The 25,352-nt window shown below is 42.0% G+C and overlaps 1 protein-coding gene across 2 annotated transcripts in view; it reads left to right on the top strand.

Annotated features, from left to right (window-relative positions):
* The window catches only part of Pxk (PX domain containing serine/threonine kinase like), a 74,925-nt gene that overhangs the window by 36,121 nt on the left and 13,452 nt on the right, over positions 1–25,352 (top strand). For both annotated transcript variants that reach the window (XM_076871225.1, XM_076871140.1), the window contains exons 4-14: positions 753–939; positions 7,554–7,631; positions 8,619–8,692; positions 9,454–9,528; positions 13,069–13,173; positions 13,838–13,939; positions 15,773–15,934; positions 16,297–16,414; positions 17,671–17,749; positions 20,429–20,477; positions 24,424–24,501. In XM_076871225.1, coding sequence (XP_076727340.1) covers positions 753–939; positions 7,554–7,631; positions 8,619–8,692; positions 9,454–9,528; positions 13,069–13,173; positions 13,838–13,939; positions 15,773–15,934; positions 16,297–16,414; positions 17,671–17,749; positions 20,429–20,477; positions 24,424–24,501 — 1,107 coding nt within the window. The remainder of the gene's footprint in view (positions 1–752; positions 940–7,553; positions 7,632–8,618; positions 8,693–9,453; positions 9,529–13,068; positions 13,174–13,837; positions 13,940–15,772; positions 15,935–16,296; positions 16,415–17,670; positions 17,750–20,428; positions 20,478–24,423; positions 24,502–25,352) is intronic.

Below are 25,352 nucleotides of genomic sequence, written 5' to 3'. Positions count from 1 at the left end.
GAACCCCCAAAAGGTTTAGCAATTGTTATGAATATAACTATTATGAATATAATTTACCTAATGTAAATATGATAATGATACCCTAAAATTTTAACCACATATGTTCAGATGGGGATTGGATGTGTGTGGAGTAAGGTAAGAATTGTGAAAAAGAACTAAATCTTAATTTTTCCATAATGAGAAAGTACAGAAATTTCCCAAAAATGAGAAGTCAAGACATAGAAGACCGAGCAATATGAACATTCCCCATAGCCAAAAGATTCGAAGAAAGAATTGAATGTGGCTGTTTCAGGGTAGTGGAGAAGGGATTTCACCTGGTGGCAGAGAGAGTGGGAGACAAAGTACAACAGAACTGCCAGTAATAATTTAAAAAAAATTATTGGTTCTTTGCATTATGTTTATGTATAGCTTTGGTTAAATTTTTAATTAGTTAATTTATTAACTTATAAATTACTTAATTGTGGTGTGCTAGAGATTGAACCTAGGGCCTCACACATGTTAGGCAAATACTCTACCATTGAGCTTCATCCCCAGCCCTTTTAAAATTTTAAAGTTACTATACTTCATACAGAATTTTATCAGTTCCAAGATACATAGTTTTTTCCCCCATTTTTATAATACCGCTAAAATTAGGATGCATCTTAAAATCTATGTTATCTGAAATTTAATGAACTATGATGGCTTAGGATTCTGATATTGAATCTTACTAGTGGATGACATAAGTATAACACCATTTTATTTTCTTTTTTAAGATTGCAGGACTAAGTCTACCTCTTCCTCCCAAAAAATTGATTGGCAACATGGATCGTGAATTCATAGCTGAGAGGCAGAAAGGTCTTCAGAACTATCTCAATGTTATCACCACAAATCATATTTTGTCTAATTGTGAACTGGTTAAGAAGTTTCTAGATCCAAACAATTATTCTGCAAACTACACTGGTAAGCCAAGGGGTCTGTCCGCTGTGGTCACTCTGGGCACTGTTCTTAGAAAGAGGTAATGAACATGGGGGAAACTCTACTTCTAAACAGGGAAATGTGCACATTTGTAATAAGGTATTATTTATTTACAAAGACTTATTTGATTATAATTTAGATTTATAAGAACTTTATTTACTTGTAAAATGTTCATAATGTTTTCACAGAAAAATAGAGAAGAGAAATTGTCATGTCTAGTACTCACAATCTTTATTATCTTTTCTGACAGAACAGAGAATATATAATCCACAGTGATGTACACAGTAATTTCAATTTCTTTTGGTATTTAGCTCTGTTTTTTTTTTTTTTTTCAGGTACTGGGGGTTGGTCCCAGGGATGCTTAGTCACTGAGCCACATACCTAGTCCTATTTTGTATTTTATTTAGACATAGGGTCTCACTGAGTTTCTTATGGCCTCGCCAAATTGCTGAGGTTTACTTTGAACTCTTGATCCTCCTGCCTCAGCCTCCTGAGCCACTGGGATCCCAAGTATATGTCACCACGTGCAGTTTGGCTCTGTTTTTATATTTACAATACATTGTGTGTCTGTATTTTCCAGGGATTTATTTTAAACACAGCAATGATTCAGAAGGGTCCTTTATTTTTTTCCATGCTCCTGAGCCCCTCCAGTGCAAAGCATAGAGAGTACCTAAATCAGGATGTTACCAGGGGTCTGAGTTGAAATGGCTTCTCTTCCAATACTGATTACACACAAAGCAGCATCAATAGCCCAAGCCTGATGTCAGTGGAAGGAGGAACCAGATATTAAGTGCATTCTAGCGTGGACTTAAAGGACCAGTAGAAACCATTGCAGACCTGAATCCATGAGCCAAATTCAACTGATTGATTAAAGCCGAGCCCTGCTTAGAAGCTTTCTGTGTGGAACTCTGGGTATTGTTAATTTCCTTGCTAAAAGAATAGATTTTTGTCAGATTATTGGGTCTTCAAAACACTGCTTTAAAAATAATTAGAGGGAGGCACTTTTTATTCCTATTTCAGAGAGGGGGAATTGAGGCTTATTTCTTGGGCACCAAACTCTTCTGTGTAGTGGAATCACTTGGGGGTTTTAAAAAGTTCCAGTGCCCAGGCCGCATGCTTGCCAATGAAATCGCAGTCCCTGCGGGTGGGGCTTGTGGTTTATAGAGCTGTCTGAGTGATTCCAGTACCCAGCCTGATTGGAAAACCACAGCCCTTGAGGCTGGCTACTCAAAGTGTGGTTCTCTGGCCACCCTGACTGCATCAGCACCAAGCGGGCTTGTCAAAAGTCCAGAATTCAGGCCCCATCCCAGACCTGCTGATTCAGGATCTGCCTTGAACAGGTCCCTGGGTACACTGCGCGCACATTAAAGTGAGAGACATCTTGCTCTAGAAAGGGCTTGCCATCTTCCAGTTGAAGTGCTATACATGGCTAAGGAAATGCCTTTTCAAAATAACCAAGAGAAGGAAAGTTTATTTCAAACTCACATTTACTATAACTTACAAAATCGTGCGTTGGGATTATAAGGATTCCCTTCTCCCTGCTGTTTTTTTGGCACACAGAGGAGAAAAGACATCACAAGTAGGACTGGGGCTCTCAAGACAGCTCCAGTTCTGTCAGAGTAGCATCATTTGCAGCTTTCATTTCTCCACACTGCACCTCGATAGTTCCAGACATTGTTAGCCGGTCATCTAGATTGGCTCATCAAATCAGCCCCAACTCTGTCCTATGTGTGTTTGTCTGCATCACTTCCTGAATGTCTGTGGCTCTTGTTCTGCAGGCAGGCATCAAGGTGTAGCGCACATGTAAAGAAGCCATTCAGCCCATGCAGCCCACAGGTATCAGCCGAGTGTCGGGGAGGCAGGTGTAAGGCAGGCGCACTCTCTGCTCTCAGGGGGCTCGTTCCACAGGGGCATTGAGTCACAGGGGGGCTGTGCCAGCAGGAATCCCAGAGCTGTTGCACCAAGACTAATCTTTTTATTTATAGATGAGGAAACTAAGGTCACCAGAGAGGGACAGCCTGATCCAGTCTTGTACATTTGTGTGACTAAGTCTGATCTGAATTTTTTCAAGTTAAAATTCTATTTAGCTTCTGGAAGGTTGTTTGATCTCGGTTTCTCCTTGTACTGAACCTCCCCCACATGCTGTTACTGTTCCTCATCTTTCCCAACACCACAGCAGGGTAGGTGGTCAGGGTTCAAAGCAGATGTGGACAGGGGTGTAAAAGGCCACCAGAAACTCCTACCAGAATCCAAAAGCTCAAGAGTCCAGCTGCTTCATAGAGGGCAGAGTCCTATAATGAAGCAATAGGTGAGGGGTGCTATTTTCAGAAAGATGGTGATTAATTTCTGCCTTTGAATGAAATGTCAGAACTTGTCTTGGCTCTAGGCTGACTCACCAACGGCACCAGGAAAAGGAAGCCCACGCCAGCTCCATGGAGCCATTCCTGAAATACACGGTCTGACGTGGTTCCCAGAGGGCGCAGAGCACACCACTCCACAGTGGTACTTCTCTATTCAGGGCCACTTCTCCCCCTCAGTGTGGATAATGGCCCTGTCTCTCCTCAGTTTTCTAATGGTCCGTGGTTCCCACCCAACTTCACTGCAGCAGGATTTGAGTTATGTGTTCAAGTGGTGGAAAGACCCACACGGCCGCTCTTCCTGTTCAGTGCTCTGCCTGGGGTGAGAGTGCCTTGTTAGTGGGGACCACTGTGCTGCCCACCAGCTCCCCAGGATGGCTCCTCAGGAGCTCTCAGGACACCAGCAACTGCTTCATGTCCTCCTGGAGTCCCCAGCCTAGGATTTTGGGACTTTCTTTCTTTTCTGGCTTTTTCCAAATGACCACATCCACAGAAGGGAACTGTAGGCCCTTAATACTCCGTGGGAGGGTTGTCAGGTGCTTGGGCCAGCTGTTGTACAAGAGAGGTGTCTCCTAGACTTGAGGAGTTTGTGTTGAGAACACACACACACACACACACACACACACACACGCTCGTATTGATCTTGTTGACAAGCCCCTTCTGTCATTTAGAAGCCTCTGAACTGTAACCATCTTCCCATCTCAAACCTGCACATCTCCTCACAATAAGAGATGCTACTGCTTTTTTTTAATGGTGCTGAGGATTGAGCTCATGGCCTTGTGCATGCTAGGCAAGTGCCCTATCCCCGAGCTACATCCTCAGCCCCCAGAGAAGATTTTAATGTCCACATAAGAGTCACTTGAACCAGAAATCAGGAGGCCTGGGCCCCGGTGCCACTTTTGTTGCAGGCAGCATTTCCCCTCTCTGTGCTCTGGATCCTGACCTGCAAAACTACAGGCCTGAGGAGGGCAGGCAGCACTGAAGTCCGTCCAATCCTAAGACCCCAGGAATCCCTTGAATAGGAGGGTACAAGGAGTGGGGGCTGGGGACTGGGGCTGGGCTATGATGTTCAGGACAAAAGCAGGGCATCTGGGAGAGGCCACAAGCTTCTCTGAGACATGGCACTGCCAGCCTGGTAGACTGGAGATTTGAAGCTCAGTTGCAGGGCTAGAAGAGCTCGTGTTTGTTCCCTGCAGTCACCCCACAGGGCTGGATCTAGGAGTTCAAAGACTGCACACAGTGGGGGCACCTGGTACATCTGAGCTTCATGGGAAGCCCAGGATAGACTCAGAGGTCTGGCTCTGCATTTCCTATATTGGGCTTGTTCATCAGCACTCAGTGAGCATGTGGCTGCCCACATGTCAGTGCTAAGGAAATAGAGGACAGATGCCTTCCTTTCCATGGTTTCATGTCCTAATGGTTCACATCTATCAACCATATAATGAACCGTTATTTGTATGTCATCAACTACTTACTGAGCACCTATTATATGCCAGGTGCTAAGCATTCAGCAAGGAGAAAGGAGTAGTCCCTCCACCTACACTCACCCACAAACCCAAGGCACTTACATAGGGAGATTGACAGGTGAAGGTCTTGGCAGGTGAACGCTGGGCAGCACCTTGAGGGAAGGATGGGGTGAAGGTTGGGAAGGGCAGACAGTTCAGACCTGGTGATGGAAGGGCGCTTTCCAGAGCAGCTGTTACCTGCAGTGAGACCTGAGGGCTAATGGAAGTTAGCCAGGCTGAGAGGCAGTGGCCCCTGCTTCAGTTAGAGCCCCCCAAGGGGAAGAGAAGTAGTAAATGGCTCTGGATTTTACCCAGATTAAAAGGTCCCTTCCAGCCAGTTTACAGTCTGGTGGAAGAGTCACCCTAATATAGGACAGACTATGGATAATTCCATAAGAAAGGGACAGAGAGCACACTGGGAGCATGCAGATAAGTCCTGGCTAGGGACAGCAAATTTGAGCTGAGCCTTGAGGAATAGATGGGCCAGGTAAAAAATGGGGAGGCACCATGGGAAGGCCAACCTTTAGTGGCCACAGGAGACAGACCTCAGGGTGCAGAGTAGGAGACCCCGAACATAGTGGGGGAAAAGACCAGAAAGATGAGGTAAGCCAGAGGTAGGCTGAACACGGAGTTTAGCAGCTTGGTCTGGATTTGGTAAGGAAGTGGGGGCCAGTAAAGGCTTCTAAACAGAGGAGTGCTATTTAGGATTGAAACATGTTGCCTGAGTCTGGGGAGAGAAGGTGTTAAAATTGGGAGCATGGTAGCCATGTGGTTCATTGGACAATACATCACAGTTCAGTGGGAGGAAAGTGTCCTTTCTGCTCCTAAGGTAAAAAGAGAATCTGTTCCCTAGTCCTCAATTTATCATTAACAAATCCAGCATCTTCTATTTGTTCCCGCCTATGTCCCCACTCCTTAAACAACATATGGTATGCAGTAGCATAAATAAATATTGTTGACTAATGATGTTATAGGGAGTTATGAGTCACTGTTAGCTTTGCACAACTGTCCTTTCCAGTCATTGGGATGACATGATACTGTGTTGGAAAATTATTTCTCATGATCCTTCTCAAAGTTGATATGAATAATTTTCACTTAATTTCCTTTTAAGCTTGCTTATTTGCAAGTTATTTTGGAAATACTAAAACGCTTTATAGCAACATTAATTATAGAAAAGGTGCAAGGTTCCCAGAGTTGATAATAAAAATTTATATGCTTCTGCTTGTAAACGGTTCATTGTGCATTGGGGTAGTTACAACAAATGTAAATCGAGCCAATTTTGATTTGGGCACTCTGTGTTTTCTTCTGAGTGGATGTCATTGACACTTTACATATTGAGTTAATAAACAAATAGCTAGGAAATTGTTTTCTTCCCTGTCTCTCTTAACTCATAATGTACAGTAAAACATATCAGTAGAATGCTGTTTGTCAAGCTCTCTGCATAATTGGAGACGGGGTCATTTTGACATATGGAGAGTATTTCTGGCGAATCCCTCAGGCCTCACCAGTCTCCTTGGAAGGCGGTTAGTGCTCGGTAGAGGTGGAATTCCACGGTGTATTGATAATGGCTATTAGCTTTCAGGGATCTGAACTACTTTCATTTACTCCCTGCATTGAGAGGAAATGGCAACTTACAGATGTTGCTTTTTTGCAGGAAATGTAAAAAGCAGTTATTCTAATGGTTTCTTAATACAGTGGACTTTAAAGAACTTCCTGTTCTCATTGTCTTCTTCAAGGGGGAAAACATTGTCATGATAAGTGAACACCAGAGGAGGGGAGAAAGGATAGATTTTTTTTTTTTTTAATTTTCCCGTAAACAGGCACTCAGTGACTTCCCACAATAGAACCATGTTGTTACTGAACATAGATGTTTTTCTAAAACACTGGCTTTTATTTCCAGTATTTATTTAAGGCTAATCACTTCTTTGTTGGTGAAAGCTATAATTCCATGAGGAATGAAGATGGGATAAATATCACTTGGAACAACATTCAGTGCTGTTCCAGTCTGACCTTAGAATGTGTTTTGAGTCTTGTGCTTTGGTTGTGGTCTAGGGCATATATCAAATTCAGGGTTTAGGTCAGCTAGTTCACATGTTTTAGATTTTCCAGTTAAAAAATATATACACATTTATTTTTTTATATCATTAATAATTACATTTTTTTTTTTTTTGCTGCTTGATAAACAGCAATGGTATTACAAAGAGTTTCTGTATATACATGTCCTTTAATGTTAATATCTGATGACGCACTTGTCAAAATATATTAATATTATCATATTACCTTTTTTTTTTTTTTTTTTACTGAAGATTTAACTCGGGGGCACTTAACTACTGAGCCACATTCCCAGCCCTTTTTTACTTATTTTTTATTTGGAACAGGGTCTCACTGAGTTTCTCAGGGCCTCAATAAGTTGCTGAGGCTGACTTCAAAGTTGTCATCCTCTTGCCTTAGCCTCCTGAGCCGCTGGGATTACAGGCGTACACCACTGAGCCCAGCTCTCTTATTGCTATTAAACACATGTGTTACACAGATTTCACCAGTATTTCCACTAATGTGATTTGGCTGTTTCAGGGTCCAGTCTAAAATCCCACATTGCTTTTAGTTGTCCTTTTCTTCCTCCTCCTCCTCCCCTTCTTCGTGTTCTTTTTGTAATTTTTTCATTTGTGAGAATAATATCTGGAGCATATGGCCCTTTTCCTAATGTGTTTGACTAATGAGTTTCCACATGTCTTTGCAGAGATTGCCTTACAACAGGTCTCCATGTTCTTCCGATCAGAGCCAAAGTGGGAGGTGGTGGAGCCGCTGAAAGACATAGGTGAGAAATCGGCAGCTCGGTCCATTAAGGAGACAGGTCCCAGACCTGCATTCTTGGTCCTCTTTCTGTCAGATATTCCCAGATGTCCTATGACTCTTCTTAGGTTCTGGGACTCCTTTTTCTTTTTGCATTCCTGCTGCTTGAGGATGCGGTGGTCCTTAACTTTTACTACTTAACGCATTTTAGGATTTGGATGGTAGTAACTTTTTGCACCCACCACTCTTTTTCTTTTTTTTTTAATTAAAACAAAAACAAAAACAAAAACTTTAGTTGTAGATAGATGCAATACATTTATTTTATTTATTTATTTTTATGTGGTGCGGAGGATCAAACCTAGTGCCTCACATGCTCTAGGTAACCAGTCTCCTCATGAGCTACAACCTTAGCCCCGCCATTCAGGTTTTTTGTTTTGTTTTGTTTGGTTTGAATCCAGGGCCTTGTGCATTCGAGGCAATCACTCTACCACCTGAGCTATATCCCCAGCTACCATCCAGTTTTCATCTGTCTTTTTCACTTAATCCATTTTTCTTACTACTTCTATGAATAATTTCTTTTTTCCTCCTCCTCCTTCTTTTTTTTTTTTTTTTTTGGTACTGGGGATTGAACTCAGGTGTGCTTAACCACTGAGCCACATCCCCAGCCCTTTTTTATATTTTATTTATAAATGAGGTCTCCCTGGGTTGCTAAGGGCCTCCCTAAGTTGCTGAGGCTGGCTTTGAACTCCATCCTTCTGCCTCAGCCTCCCAGCCATCCTGTTGTCTTCCTTTCTTTCTTCCTTCCTTCCCTCCCTTTTTCCTCCCCTCCACCTTGCTTGCTTGCTCTCTGGTATACCCTTTACCATGTGAACATAATCAAGTGGCTTTTTTACTGGTGCTTACTATGGATAATTTTGCCAAGCTTAATTTTGATCAATTACTTTTAGTCAGTGAAACTTAGAGCAATTGTAAAAATGATGCAGCTCTAAACACATTTCTGCTTTAATGACAGGCTGGAGGATAAGGAAGAAATATTTTTTGATGAAGATTAAAAATCAACCAAAGGAACGGCTAGTCTTAAGCTGGGTAAGCTAATTTTTTTGCTTCAGATTTTTTTTTTTCCTTTTTAGTGTTTTTATTGTGTCAATTTTATTTCAGGAAATTTAGATAGATTTCTGAAAGCAGATTTGTCAAGAGAATTACAAAATTGTACTGCACTATTAATGTTGATGTCAGGGCTTCTGCAGTCCCATATCAAAGGAGAGTCATTTTAAGTTCTCTTTGCCGTGTGTTTGGTTATATAGATGTAATTATATTTAGTCACCTAGTAAACATTTTGAAAGAAATAGCTACACCTTAAAATAATTATCTAGGATCTCTTTAGGATTAACAGTTTTAGTACTTTATCTTTTTTTTTTTTTTAATATGGGGCATTGAATCTAGAACCCAGGGCATTTTACCAGTGAGCTACATCCTCAGTGCTTGCTTTTCTTTTTAAAAAAATTTTTAAATTTTTTGAGATGGTCTTGCTAAGTTGTTGAAGCTGTCCTTGAACTTGCTGTCCTTCTTCCTCAGCCTCCAGACACCTGGTTACTTACAGTGATTCACTTTGGGCATTCAAGTGATACATTTGATCAGTAGAATTAGATGTGATCACAGTTAAATCCTGGTTTTTGTATGTTTATATACTGCCTTGACAGAAAGACCTTGAGGCAACAAGAGTTAGCGTGGTTGTCATCTTTGATTTACCATTTATTTGGACAAATAAAATGAAAGGGAAAGACTTTTAAGGAATTTTTCTTTTGATGACCAAGACTGTACACCGATATTTCCTCCCATGTTTTCAGGCTGACCTTGGCCCAGACAAGTACTTGTCAGATAAAGATTTTCAGTGTCTAATCAAACTCCTGCCTTCCTGTTTGGTGAGTACATGTCCTTCTGTTATTCTCAGGGCTGATCCCAGATTCATAGTGTTGAGTGTGAACATGAGGAGAAGAGCAGAAATGCTCGAGAATGGAGAGAGAGGTGGATTTCAGACCTGATGGAAACTGTGCAGGGCTCCTCCCATGGATCACAGACCATTTGAAATGACACTCATGACATCTGCACAACCCATGAAATGTGATAATTTAAATATAACCTTATATTATATTAGTTTTTTGGGTTTTGTAGTGCTGGGAATTAGACCTAGGCTCCACACATGTGAGGTGAGCATTTTAATCACTGGGTTACATCCTGAGTCCTTTTCACTTTATTTTGAGATATGGCCTTGCTAAGTTGCTGAGGCTGGTCTCACACTTGCAATCCTCCTGGCTCAGCCTCCCAAGTGGCTGAGGTTACAGGTGTGTGCCACCATGCTCAGGTTAGCCTTTGTATTTTAAACAGATACTAGATTAGGAAAGCAACCACTCTTCTGAGTCTCTTTTTCTTGGTGAGGGTGTATGTATCAGTGGGATTGGAAGATCTCTTTCTAGTCCAGAAGACAGAATTTCAATAAGCTGGGTGAAGAGAAGGCAGAATATCCATTTTGTTGTCTGTTACTACTCTCACAGGCTTACTAGTTGACCTTCATTAGCACTACTTATGCAATGCACAGGTTTAATATAAGGCCTTTGTTGGAAAGGATCACAATGATATATTTCAAGATAGCTGGAGAATATCTTCAGTAAAGACTAATCTGGCCAGAAAATTGAGTAAATGTTGATGTTCTTTATCTGTTGTCTGCATGAGGTTGTAGGAGTTCCTTAATGGCTGAGCAAAATTATGCTGACTTGTCCAGTTGAGTTAACACATTCATTTTTGAAGACAGAGTGGCTTGTCATGCTATAAAAGGCCAGGCTTTTAACAAAATATCATGTGTGACCAAGAAAAATGGTGTGGCCTTGAGTTTGGCAGGTTGTACGGTATGCTGTCTGCATTCAGTTTTAAATTTATTTTAATGGGCTGTACTTTTTCTGTTTTTAAAGTAGCATATATAAGAGGTACATGTTAATTGTAGAGAAGCCATAAGACACAGATGAGCAAAAATAAGAAAATAAAACTCACCTGTAATCCCAACCAACCAGAAGGAGGAACCAAAATGTTGAGTTGTTACAGTTTTAGAATTTTATTTGAATTTTTGAAAATTTTATACATACTGCTTTTTTTGTTTTGCTTTGTTTTTGGTACTGGGGATTGAACCCAGGTGTGCTATACCACTGGGCAACATCCCCAGCCCTTTTTATTTTTTATTATGAATCAGGGTCTCATTAAGTTGCCCAGGATGGTCTTAAACTTGAGATCCTCCTGCCTCAGCCTCCTGAGTCACTAGAATTACAGGCATTCGCCACTTTACCAGCTACATGTTGTTTGAAAACTTCCCTTAGTCATGTAAACATGATCATCTAAATAAATACATTGCAACATTATTATTAATAGTTGCATAGAATTTTCATTGGCTAGTTTACTCAACTAATCAGGCATTTAGGTATTTAATTTTTTTTTCTCTTATTAGATTAAGAAAAACAGAAAAGAAGTCACAATGAGCAATTTTAGCTAAACATTTGTGCCCATCCTTAACTGTTTTCTTACGATAAATACCTAGAATTAATAAATAATGTTTGGGGAGATAGTTTGAGACTACATGAAATGTCCTGTTCTTTATCAAATCTACTAGTTTTAGCTTTCAGTGTGATTTCTAATTCATCATTCCTTTTGTATTTATTAGATCATAAGAAAGAGCTTTCCTTTTTTTCTTTTTAATCTTTCCGTGCTGGGGATCAAACCCAGGGTCTCATGCATGCTAAGCAAGCATCCTACCACTGAGCTATATTCCAGCCCTTTTAGTCATATCAGTGTGGACTCGAGGGTTTTTATTTTACTCATTGAATTTTTTTTTTCTTTTTTTTAGTGGTACTGGGGATTGAACCTAGGGCCTTGTACATGTGAGGCAAACACTCTTACCAGCTGAGCTATATCCCCAGCCTTTCTCATTGAATTTTTTTTAATGTTAGTAATAAACAAGTTATTATAGCTTCTTTTTTTTTTTTTTTTTTTTTTTGGTACCAGGGATTGAATTCAGGGGCCCTGGGCCATTGAGCCACTTCCCCAGCCCTATTTTGTGTTTTATTTAGAGACAGGGTCTCACTGAGTTACTTAGGGCCTCACCATTGCTGAGGCTGGTTTTGATCTTCCTGTCTCAGCCTCCTGAGCCTCTGGGATTACAGGCATACACCACTGCGCTGGCTAAATTCTTTTTAGATATACATGACAGTAGAGTGTATTTTGACATATCATACATGCATGGAGTCTAACATTCTAATTAGGATCCCATTCTTGAGGTTGTACATGGTGTGAAATTGCACTGATCATGTATTCACATATGAACATAGAAGAGTTATGTCTAATTCATTCTATATCTTTCCCATTCCCGTCCCTTCACTCTCCCCCAATTCCCCTTTGTCTATTTCATTGAATTTCTTTTTGGGGTGATGGATATGTTCTATAATTAAATTGTGATATCTTACCACTGAATATATTGAAAACCATTGAATGGTTAGGGTGAATGTAATGACATGTGAATTATGTATCAATAAAGCTATTAAAAAGTCAGCAGCCACCATGCTGATGTGATGATCAGGAGAAACTTTCAGGATTGATTACTGTATTTTTCTGGGCATAACCTTCCACCCTCCCCCAGCCTCTCCACCCTCTAGCCCTGGGCAGCTCAGCTCCTGCTGACTTAAATTTTCATGGAATTCCTGTGAGCTGTTGGGCATTGTCATGCCAATCTGGAGCCAGTTTGTTCATGCAACCAAAATTTGAGGTTATTTGAGGACTTTCCTCTCAGTCATTAAATAATTTGTCTTTTCCCCACCCTACTTGGTTGACGTCAGTGTCCCCATCTGAGGAGGACACTGTGAATCATCACATTGCAAATGTCTATGGAACAGCAGGTTGACCCATGCCAGCAGCTTTGGAAAGGAACAAAGATGCCAAACGATACTGCTTTTGCTTATTTCCTGGCTGCCGTGCTCCCTGGCTTGGCACCCCAACAGCAGCGTGGAATACCAGGCCAACCTGCGAGCAGAGGCACGTTGATCCTGGTCCCACTCGGTCGTGCTGAGATTTGGCTGTATTCTTTGTCCATTTATAGAGGCAGAATATCAAAACCATATTCCCCAAACTCACATTTCCTCTCTTCCACCAGGCTTTTGCCTGAACTAAGAGAGTGCAGATACCTTCAAGGTGGAGTTCACCATGTTCATTATCCACTTTCCTCTTGTCATAACATCTCTGTCCCTTCCCCCATTGGAAGGAAGAGGAACTAGTTGATCATCTAAATAACTTGAAACTACCACTGTTCAGGAATATCCTCACATTTTTTTGCAACCAAACTACCAAGGTGGCTCTTGACTGCATAAGCAGGCCCTGGACCCTGATTCTCATGCCAATCAACATAAATTTCTTTTTTGTTTTGGCAGCACCCTTACATCTATCGGGTTACCTTTGCCACTGCTAATGAATCCTCTGCATTACTAATCAGGACATTTAATGAAAAAGGAACTTTGAAGGATCTGATTTACAAGGTAAATGTACATGATCATGGTTGCAAGGTTCTTTTGAGTTCCTTTAGATCTCATTATTAATACTCGATACCTAAGGTTCCAGAAGCTAGGCCTTGAGGATTTTATTTTGGTTTTCCTTTTATTTGGTTAAAGAGTATTTCTTTCTTTCTTTCTTTTTTTTTTTTTTTAGTTGAACATAGACACAATATCTTTGTTTTACTAATTTATTTATTTTATGTGGTGCTGAGGATCAAAGCCAGTGCCTCACATGTGCAGGGCAAGCGTTCTACAGAGCCCCAGCCCCAGCCCCAAGAGCATTTCTTTTCACACATGAGGAAAGATAGGACATTTAATGATTGTATCCATTTCATTGTAGGCTTGGGTCAATTTTAAAGTTTGTCTAGAACGTAACCAAGCAGTTCTGAAGAGTCCTGACAGTATGCAGGGTTCTGGGGACTACCAAGGCCTTGACTAGGCACATCATCCCTGGGAAAGAGAAGGGACAGAACCCAGGTCATTCTCTTTCTATCCACTACACAGACTCTTGTATTTTTAAACCCACATCCTGTGGGCTGGCCGTTTCTGGAACCTCCAGTGTCTGTAGGCTATTCCGTGTTCAGGAAGCTCAGGTGCAGATATAGGCTCCTCTGACACTTTCTAATGTGCTCTTTGTTCTTTTCAAAAGGCAAAACCAAAGGACCCATTCTTAAAAAAATACTGCAACCCTAAGAAGATTCAGGGCCTTGAACTCCAGCAAATAAAAACATATGGACGACAGATTTTAGAGGTAAGAGGTATTCAATTTTTGTTTAAGTGGCGCTGGAGTTTTGTCCACAATTATATTCTTCTTATGGAAAAGTTTTCAGGCAATATCCAAAACTGCTGACATTGTCTGAATATTTATAAACTGATGGCATTGCTATATTTTACCCCCAAAAGCAAATATTTGTGATGAAGGTGGCGGTAATTTACATTTATAAAATTCTAAAAGTGTTAGCTATAATAACTTTGGTGTCTGACTTTTAAGAACTTTAGTATGAGGATGCCTGGTTTTGTGTTTGGTTGACCTTCATCTCTGTGCCAAGACTTTTGTTATATGGGATATATACCCATGTGGTTCCCGTACAGAAGTATAATCAGTATTGAAAGCCTTTCTCATTTGGGCTGGAGGTTTAGCATCACAAGACCTGAGGTTCAATCCCTAGCACCAAAAAGAAAAAAAGAAAAAAAAAAAAGAAAGAAAGAAAGGAAAGGAAAGCCCTTTCCCATATCATCCTCTAAATCATATTTTCTAGACTTCCTGACCTGTGCAGCCCTATCAATAAAAAAGACTTGAGCATAAACCTCCATTGTATATATTTAACTATATATATTACATACATGTACTACTCATAATATATTTTACACACTATAAGTTAAAAAAGGTGAAGAGTTTAAAAATCAACAGTAGGGGGCTGGGGTTGTGGTTCAGTGGTAAGTGCTTGCCTGGCATGTATGAGGCACTGGGTTCAAACCTCAGCACCACATTTAAAAAATAAATAAAGGTATTGTGTCCATCTACAACTGAAAATAAATAAATAAATAAAGTCAACAGTTGGGAAGATGTGGTATTTTCTTTCAGTCCTCAGTAGACTGACCTGGGCACCCCCCTTTAACCACTGTCGCAGTGACTCGCCAGGTCTTTGCAGGGCTGTATTGAGGCATCTCTATTCCGGGGGCAAGCCACTTTTTTTAAATGGCAGCTGAAAAGTTTGCTTCTTTTTATGGGAGCCTGTTGTATGTTTCTGTTAATAAACAGTCACATGGGTCCTGAGAAGAGATTGTGGACTAAAGACGTTTGCAAATCAGTCCCTTTTCTGGAGTACCTGTCAGAAGTGCTGAGAAAACAGCTTCATTCATTAATACAGGAGGATCGGGACTGCCCTGGAGAGAGCTGGCCTGTTGGGATCAGAAACCACTTAAATCAAAGCCTTTTGGCTTCAAAGCTATTTGCTCCAAACTCTTCTCTATTCTTTTCTGTTCATTTTTGGTACCGGGATTGAACCCAGGGGCATTTAACCACTGAGCCACATCCCCAGCCTTTTTTACATTTTATTTTGAGACAGGGTCTCACTGAGTTGCTTAGGGCGTCACTAAGTTTCTGAGGCTGGTTTTGAACTTGAGATTCTCCTGCCTCAACCTCTCAAACTGCTGGAATTACAGTAGTGTGCCACCATGCCCAACCCTTCTCTATTCTTTGGAAAAGGGAACTTGGTGTTGCGTCTCAGACTCACAGCCTGAGAGCATTCAGCATGACTCCAAAGGAACGGACAGAGGTAACATTTTTCTTGAGGAATCGCCCCAGTGACCTGTTTTATATTGTTTCAAAACACATTGACTTTAAAAGAAAAAACAGGTTGTTTTTGATTTTTTATTTGTTTTTTTCAGTGCTGGGGATTGAACCTAGGACCTTGTACATATTAAGCATGTGCTGTACCACTAAGCTATACCCCCAGCCAAAAAGAAAACACACACACACACACACACACACACACATATATACACACACACACACAGTTTAACCTCTCTTATATCCAAGTGAGTTGGGAGGAAAATGTAACCTATGCATATTTTTTAATAGGTATTAAAGTTTCTACATGACAAAGGATTCCCTTATGGGCACCTTCATGCCTCCAACGTGATGTTAGATGGGGACACTTGCCGGCTGCTAGACCTCGAGAATTCTTTACTGGGCCTTCCTTCCTTCTACCGGTCCTACTTCACACAATTCAGGAAAATCAATGTAAGTCACTAAAGCAATGAAGCAGTAGCAGGACCCCTGATCTTCCCATGTAGGAAATAGTGCTAAGCAGGGAAAGGCAGAGGTGAGGTGGGCCTTACCCATTGGCCCTGTTTCTCCCAGGGAGCGTTGCTGGATAGGGCAAGGAAGGGGGTGAAATCATTAATTGGAAAATCACAGAGGTAGGACCATGACGCTTGGTCAGAATGATACCTTGTGAGCTTTCATGAAAGGCTTTGGAATTGCATTTTTACTGCCAATTGGGAGTAGGGCTGCCCTGGGCCTGGTTTCACAGTGGAAGCTTTGGGCAGGAGCAGGGGGTCGAGGTGGAGGATGAACATGGCACTGCTCTCTTTCTTCCACAGACGTTGGAAAGTGTGGACGTCCACTGCTTTGGCCACTTATTGTATGAAATGACCTATGGACGACCGCCAGACTCAGTGCCTGTGGATTCCTTTCCTCCTGCACCATCCATGGCTGTGGGTCAGTATAGGGTTTGGAGGGATCTCCCGAGCTCAGGCAGAGCCACTCACTCTGTTTCCAGAGTCCAAGAAGGACCTAGAAGATGTTACTATCCTCCACAACCAGAAATACACTTCAGCAAACATTCAGATGGCTTGACAATTGGTAGGGCCATCTGAAACCTTCAGGAAACTTCTTGTAAAATGCATTAGCATTTTTAAAAAAAATCTTTATTTATTTTTATGTGGTGCCAAGGATCGAACCCAGTGCCTCACACATGTGAGGCAAGTGTTCTACCTCTAAGCTACAGCCCCAGCCATGCATTAGCATTTTAAAAGTAGAGGGACATAAAGAGAAGTATAGCCAGCATGAGTCTTAATCAGAAGCAAAAGCCAGGGCCCAGCAAATTGAAGCCAGTCTTGGGGACACTGGCAGGTGTCAGGAGTCAGAACAAGGCTGGAGCAGGACTGGAACATGAGAGCCATGGGTTAGAAGCCTGGCAGAGAAGAGCCCAGCAGGCCCAGCCAGGGGTGCAGGGTCACAAACATTCTGGATCCAGGAGCACTTCCAGCATTACCTAAGGAGGTTCAGGAGAGCCAAAGGGTAGGTGGGAGTTAACTTCTACAGGAACTAAAGCCGGCTCACCCAGGGGCCCTCCTGTTCTCTCCACAGCCAGCTGAGAACTCAGCTGGAGCGGAGAGAGGAGAGCAGGGTGGCTCTTGGACCATCATCCAGGAATATACAAGTCAACACTCCAAAAGTGTGGAGAGAACAGGCCCCCAAGACTATTTTGTGTTGAGTTTGAACAGTCAAAACTGAACAGTGACCTTCAGATAGAAAGTCTCTGCTGTTTTTGATGCCATCCAAGGTGGTGGATAACGAGGTATCAACAGCTGACATTTCGTGTGCTGGTTTTGATTTAAATCAGGCAAGCAGCAAAATGACTTTCAAGTTCCAAATTGTGCTTCTGTGTAGGGTTTACTTCTTTTCTGAGAGAATAAACACTTTTTATGAACGAGTCCCAATTATCTTTGGAATACACTTGGCTTTCTGTCAGCGTGTGGCTCCTGAGGCATTTCTTTTGAGTCATTGGGAACACGAGTGTTGCCAGCATCCCCCCTCCCCCCATGTATGCCATCTGTCTGTGTGTGAAGAGTTTTGACACTGTCCTGATCAGCCTTCAGACAGTTATTACAAAGCCGTGTCAAACTTTTCATCACCAAGTGGATTTGCCAACGTGTTCTGTGGAACTAAAATGTGTATCTGTTCATTTCAAGTGGCCGTGTTGGAGTCTACGCTGTCTTGTGACGCCTGTAAAAATGGCATGCCTACCGTCTCCCGGCTCTTACAGATGCCGTAAGTCAATTATATGCATTACTTGTCACCTTGATAACTGTTGAACACCAGACCGCTGTGCCTGGTACTGTACTAAGGACTGAATTGTGGTCCCGGTGGAGTTGAAGTGACCTGCTTGCTCATGGTCACTTGCAACATGATACCATGTCCTCCTCACTCTCTCATGTTGTCCTTGAACATTAATGTTCTTTTATGTGTGTCTCTCCTCTGTCAGCCTTAGCATTGTGTGTGTGTGTGTGTGTGTGTGTGTGTGTACATGTGAAGCCCCAAACTTAGGAATGCCAAAGGAGGGCCTTCTCAAGCCCCTCTCCTTGCTAACCTGTTTGAGCGTGTCAGTTAGCACCCAGCTGTGGGTAGTTCGCAAGCACAGGGCCTTGGGAGGTTTGCCCTTTAGGAGAAGGCAATGTATTTCTGGGCTTCTGAGCTTTGTTTGCTCATTTCCTCACTGGGTACTATTTGTTGAACTTCTAGCCTGTATCGGGCACTGCGCTAAGGGCTGTGCATTCAGAAGACATTCTCCCTTAAACAGAATTAACAATACTTTTTTTTTTTTTTTTTGGTACCAGGGATTGAACCCAGGGGCACTTAACTACTGAACCACATCCCCAGCCCTTTTTATATTTTATTTAGAGACAGGGTTTTACTGAGTTGTTTAGGGCCTCGTTAAGTTGCTGAGTCTGCCTTGAACTCGAGATCCTCCTGCCTCAACCTCCTGAGAGATTACTTCATCAAAGCAGTTGATGTAGTGTTTTGGGGCCTTTCTTTTAGGTACATTTTCTATTCTTTTATGGAGAAGAAGCTAAGCTAAGGTTAAGAAGGATGTGGCTGGAGTCAGACAGACCTAAGGTGGATCCCAGCTTTGCCACTTCCACCTGGGAAACTGTGGGAGTGGAGTTTCCCAGGCCCATTGCTTTGTCTGTACCAGCTTGTTGTGTAACAGATGGATTCAGAAACAATAACAGAGGCAAAGGAGGCAAGGGACAATTTGAAGAGTGTGCAGCAAAGTTCAAAGAAGGTGTATAACTTCAGATTCCTTGTTCATTATTCTCATGAGTGTTTAGAAAGGACCTTCTGTAGGCCAGGAGCGGTCCTGGTCCCTGGGGAGACAGATGAATGGTAGAAACAAACCTGCCCTGTGGATTCCACAGATCCAGGAGCATCTATGTCCAGACCCACAGCCATTAATAAAAATATGCATGCATATGGAAAAATGGATCCAGTTGAGAAAGCAAAGTAATTTCCACCTGGGCATAGTGGTACATGCCTATAATCCTAGCAACTTGGGAGGCAGAGGCAGGAGGATCTCAAGTTTGAGGCTAGCCTCAGCACCTTAGCAAGACCCTGTCTCAAAATAAAGATAAAAAGGTTTGGGTATATAGCTAAGTGGTAAAGTACCCCAGGGTTCAATCCCCAGTATCAAGAGCAAAACAAAAAACCCAAGTAATTTCCACCCAAAGTTTTATAACAAAATGCATTTGTAGGGAGGAGGCAGCCTGTTCATTTACTTGATTTTGCATTTGTACTCTCTTCTCCAAAGCACTTCCATTTTCCTCCCAGTCTTCTAGTTCTAAAGTGAATCCAAATATATTTTTCTTCACCCAAGTCTCCATCCTGTGGGCTTCAGCCTTGACAAGAGCCCAGGGCGAGGGGTAATTTATGTTCAATTAAATGTGTTTTTTGGAAGTAAATAGAGGCCTGGCAGGGGAGGGTCAGGAGGTTGGGGAGTCTTCTGAGGAAAAGGCAGTCCTGTGGCTTCTGCTTGGGATGAATTTCCTGTCTCTACAAAGTAGGGAATGGTCAAATGGGCACTATCCAAGCAGCCATTTTCTTTTTTTTTTTTTAATTGGTTCCTTTTATTTATTTATTTATTTATTGTTCTTTTTTTTTTTTTTTTTAATTGGTTGTTCAAAACATTACAAATACCAAGCAGCCATTTTCATCAAAGCAGTTCAGAATTCCTCATGCTTTTGTTTTTGTTTTTAATATTTATTTTTTAGTTATAGGTGGACATAATATTTTATTTTTATGTAGTGCTGAGGCTTGAACCCAGTGCCTCATGCATGCTAGGCAGGCACTCTACCTCTGAGCCACAACCCCAGCTCCCTCATGCTATCATTCTTAATGACTGGCTTTGGAAGAGAGAATTGCTATTCTCCAAAAGCTGCTGTTTTTTAAAATTATGCATGAGAAACATTAGAAAAAATATATATTTCTCTTAGATTCCAATCAGGGCAATTCTTTTCCACTTCCTCTTTATTTTGTGGGCTCTAGAATAAAATTTGTCCTTTTCTGAGGCATAAATAAATAAATAAAAAGAATAACAGATATTTTATTTAGAAATATCTACTGCATGTATTATTTGTCATATTTTTGCAAAAATACTTTGTTTTTCCAAATACTGTATTGCCCCATGGTGGGGAAACCATCTCCCCCACACAGCTGGTCCAGTGCTCCCTAATACCCCTGAGCCATTGGGGAGGGAGTTCCTGAGATCACACTGGGTGGCCTGTAAACTGCTTTGCCTTTGTCGGTAAACTTGGAGTGGTGGCTTGCCTGGGGCTGAGTATGTGGTGGGAGAAGGGAGACCTCAGGTATTATAGGTGTCTTAATATGCCTTGATCCTACTCTGGGAATATACCTGGTTTAAAAAGGATTTTTGTTTCTTTCTTTTCTTTACAGATTATTCAGTGATGTTTTACTAACCACTTCTGAAAAACCACAGTTTAAGGTAAAGCGAGCGATTATATCTTTTTTTTTTCTTTTTTGTATGAAACACAAATAAATTAGCCTTGAAAGTTACCTTTTTGTTCAGTCATATAAGAAACGGTAGACAATAGGGAAAAATTGAAAGTAATCTAAATACTCTATAATTAGGAACTAGTTTTATCATCTCCAGGACATTTATTTGAAAAAAAAAAGAGTAAATCCAATAAAAATGAAATGTATTAAGGCATTATAATAGTATGTAAAGCCATTATGATTTGGGCTAAGTTTTTTTTTTAAGCTGGGTATGAAATATACTGTGTAAAACTACTTATCTGTGTCTAGAGAAAAGTCTGGAAGGAAGTTGCAGGGGAAGCAGTGGTATGGTGTCATGGGAAGAGCATAAAAAACCAGAATAATGCTTTGCTTGTAGGATACCAGCCATTACCCACAGCGAGGCTTCTCAACTGTGGCATTTGATTTTGGGGCTGGATAATTCCTTAATGTGGGAGCTCCTGCCCGAGCACTGCAGGGTGTGAAGCAGAGGCCCTTCCTTCATTGTGGCAACCAGAAATGTCTCCAGGCAAGAACTGGGATGTATAGCTCAGTGGTAGAGCACTTGCCTGGCACGTGTAAGGCCCTGGGTTTGACGCCCAGCACCACACACACACCAAAAATAAATAAATAAATAAATAAATAAAAGAAAAAAGATCAAGAAAGAAAGTCAAAACAAAAACAAAAATACCATGACAGTGTCTCCAGACATTCCAGATAAGGGTCTACAAAACTGCACCCAGTTGAGAGCCACTGACAGGTGGCCACTGGCAAGTACCTAATCTTCTAGTTGCTGTCTACTTGCGTGTCCCACTGGGGAGTAATACCAGCCTGTCGTCATTGGTCAACTGAGACTCCTCATTCAGGTCCCAACTCTCACCTGCGTGCAGATTTGGGCGGGAGGCTGACATGTAATTTTGTGTCTTCTCTCTGTTTTCCAAAAAAACATGTCATGCTATTATGATGAAAACGAACAAAGCAAAGAAAGCAAGAAAGAAAAGAAAACCAAAGTGAAGCTAGATTGTATAAGTGAGAAAGGTTTCCCTCTGCTCTGTTTGCTAGTGTCGTGATGGTCAAAAGGTGCAACTTATGCAGTCGAGGGGGAGAAATAAAGAATGTCCACACGCTTTTGCCCTTTTCAATGCTTTATTCACTCAAATCGCTCAATACAATTTAACTCTATAGGTTCTTACTCAAGAAAATGACAATCCTTAATGCTAGGCACTGCAATAGACATGATCAATTCACAGCAAACAATTCTAGATTAATTCTAAGCACTGCAAACACAATCATGACAGGCTCACGACAGACAGACATTCCCTCTGCATGCTAAGCTCAAGCGTCAGAACAAAAGTCTCCAGCCTTAGGCTTTAAGTCCAGCAGATGCACATTCACTCAGACCGTGGTGATCAGGTGAGGAACCAAGGCAGTTCTCCTGGGGTGAAGCTGACAGCCAGTTGAGGAGAGGGTCTTAGAGAGAAGTCACCCTTCTCACCCCGTCAAGATGTGACTGTAGAGTTTGAAAGCAGTGAGGAAGATGCAGAGGACCAAGCAAACGATGAGAAGAGCTGAGCTGTCAGTCCAGGCCGTCATCAGGCTCTCAGCATGAGGGCATCAGTGTCGGCTGGCTGAATGTCTGTTCCTTTGCTCCATCACTTATACTAAGTGGGGGGCTTCTGACCACCCTTCCAATCCCTGTCAGCGGCCATCAGATTTCTCAGTGACATCATTTGCCCTGGGGTTAAAGCATCTGGTCTGGTGATCCCCACCCTGATTTTCTTGCCTCTTCCCCTTATGGGGTGAGGACAACATGGCAGAGACTTCACTTTGAGCTTGTCAGGGTGGGGAGAAGTGACTTGTTTATGTCAGGGCTATTCCTGATGATCATATTGGAGGGCTCTGTAGGTGTGCCAGGAGAGACTGCAGGTTTCAAACTGGAGTTTTAAAATGGAGTCACTTAGGCCAGACTTTCTAGTCCCTAGGATTTGGGGATTAGTGTTAGATTTCACTTCTTCTCTAAGCCAGCAACCCTTTCCATAAAAAAAATATGATTTTAAAAAGAAGAACTAAGTTCCTGTAGATATATTGACTGTGGAGGTTACACAGGAAACTGGTGACACTGGCTGACCCCAAGGAGGGCAGTGAGGTAGGAGACTTTTCACTGTGTGTGTATCTTTTTACACCTTTTGGATTTTGAACTATATGGCCTACTAAAAAAAATTAATTTTAATTTTTAAAACAATAACAAAAGACAAAAAGTTCAACATGCTCTGGGTGTCTCTTTTCCAGGTCTGGACTCCTCCTGGTTTGAAAAGCTAATAAATTAAGAAATAACAGGGCTGGGCATGGTAGCACACACCTATAATCCCAGAGGCTTGGGAGGCTGAGGCAGGAGGATTGCAAGTTCCAAGTCACCTCAGCAACTTAATGAGGCTCTGAGCAAGTCTGGCTGGGCACAAAATCACAAGCCACTCAAGCAGGAACAAACTTTATTTCCAAAACTCCCGCGAATGCCAGGCACGCGGCCTTCTCCCAGGACACACCACACCAACAGGAAATCCCTCCTCCAGAAATCCCTCCTACCGCACCTCCCCAACCAATGGGAACTCTCTAGGAGTCCCCACGAGAGCTCCAAAGTAGCAGGCTGAGGCAGACAGCAGGGGTCTAATATCCAATTGAATGCACATCTTAACCATTATCATCTCAATGGCTTTCTGGCATCACCTTTCAACCAAAAATGCCATGCGTCATTCCTACTATGGCTCTCAGCAACCCTGTCTCTAGAAAAAAATATTAAAAAGGGCTGGGGATTTGGCATAGTGGAAAAATGTCCCTGGGTTCAATCCCCAGTACTGGGTGTGTGTGTGTGGGGGGTCATTGCCAAATCTAATGTCATGAAGCTTTTATCCAGTGTTTTCTTTTAGTTTTATGGTTTTAGGACTTACATTTAGGTCTTGAATCCATTTTGAATTAATTAGTTTTATGAATGGCGTAGGGTTCAGCTTCACTCCTTTGCATGAAGATTTCCAGTTTTCCCAGCACCATTTATTGAAGACAGTTCTTTGCTCATTGGATGTTCTTAGCACCCTTGTCAAAGATCATTTGACTGCATATGAGGGTTTTTTCTTAGGTTCTCTGTACTGTTCCATTATTCTAGGTGTCTGTTTTTACATCAGTATCACACTAGGGTTTTTTTGTTTTTTGTTTTGTTCTAGGGATTGAACCCAGGGGTGCTTAACCACTGAGCCACGTCCCTAGCCCTTTTTTTTTTTTTTAAAGAGAGAGAGAGAGAATTTTAATATTTATTTTTCAGTTTTCGGCGGACACGACATCTTTGTTTGTATGTGGTGCTGAGGATCGAACCTGGGCCGCACGCATGCCAGGCCAGCACGCTACCGCTTGAGCCACATCCCGAGCCCCCTAGCCTTTTTTATTTAGAGACAGGGTCTCTGAGTTGTTTGGGACCTCACTAAGTTGCTGAGATTGGCTTTGAACTCACGATCCTCCTGCCTCAACCTCCTGAGTTGCTGGGATTACAGGCATGTGCCACCTCACCTGGCATCACACTGTTTTGATTACTGTAACTATGTCATTATTTTCAGACTCAAGATGTTTGAGCTTTCCAACTTTGTTTTTCTTCTTCAAGATTATTTTGGCAGTTTGAGATCCACTTGAATTACTTAAAGTGTAGATTATGCTTCTGTTTTAGTTTTATGTGTTCATTGCTAAAAAATGCCCAAGAGGTGAGTGTGTTAGGAACACTAAATGTGGCTGGGATAGCATTCAAGTGGACAGCTCGAACTGGTTTTATTCCAGAGAGCCTCCTCTGGGTAATCAGCTACTCCTCATGGACTCCAGGATTCAGGAGACTCTCCAGCCCCTTCATTCAATAAATGATGTACTTTTTCTTCTTTCAGATTCCCACAAAGTTAAAAGAGGCATTGAGAATTGCCAAAGAATGTATAGAAAAGAGACTAATTGAAGAACAGAAACAGGTAAGTTGATCACAGTTCTTCATGGCCTTTTGGTCTTTAGTGTCTGCATCCTCTGCCATGGTATTTGCCAGGGGGTTGAGTTTTTATTTTTTATTTATTTACTTATTTATTTATTGGGTTCTGGGGATTGAACTCAGGGGCACTGGACCACTGAGCCACATCCCCAGCCTGGCTTTGTATCTTTGTATTTTATTTGGAGACAGGGTCTCACTGAGTTGCTTAAGGCCTCACTGTTGCTGAGGATGGGTTTGAACTCGGGATTCTCCTGCCTCAGCCTTCCTAGCCCATGGGATTACAGGTGTGCACCACCACACCTGGCCAGGGGTTGAGTTTTGACTGATTTTTCATGCCCTAAACATTTTGTGCTTGGTTGCTCTCAACCACATTCCAAGCTGGCTACTGGGACAAAGGGCCAAATATTCACAATCCTACCCACAAGCAGCTCAGTCTATGGGGGGAAAACACATGGCACAAAGGGTGGTCACTCTTTATGATCAGGGCATGCTAGGTGGTTAGGGGTATGTGTAGTCCATGCCTTAAAGATACCAGGAACTGGCCAGCTGTGATGGTGCATACTGGTAATCCCAGTGACTCGGGAAGCTGAGGCAGAAGGATCACAAGTTTGAGGCTGGCCTCAGCAACTTAGTGAAGCCCTGTCTTAAAATAAAATGAAAAGGATTGTGGCTATGGCGCAGGTGAAAGAGTGTTTGCCTAGCTGCATGAAGCCCTGGATTCAGTCTCCAGTACCAATAAATAAATTAATAACTAAGATGCAGGGAGGAACCTGGGGAGTGAGAAGTTGTGCATCACCTGGCATACTCTCCTCCCAGACATTCAGACGCAAGCCAGGA

This window comes from Callospermophilus lateralis, chromosome 1 (assembly GCF_048772815.1).
Source record: "Callospermophilus lateralis isolate mCalLat2 chromosome 1, mCalLat2.hap1, whole genome shotgun sequence".
NCBI lineage: Eukaryota > Metazoa > Chordata > Mammalia > Rodentia > Sciuridae > Callospermophilus > Callospermophilus lateralis.
Note: the sequence above shows the minus strand (reverse complement) of the source record. Positions and strands in the feature narration are given on the sequence as shown.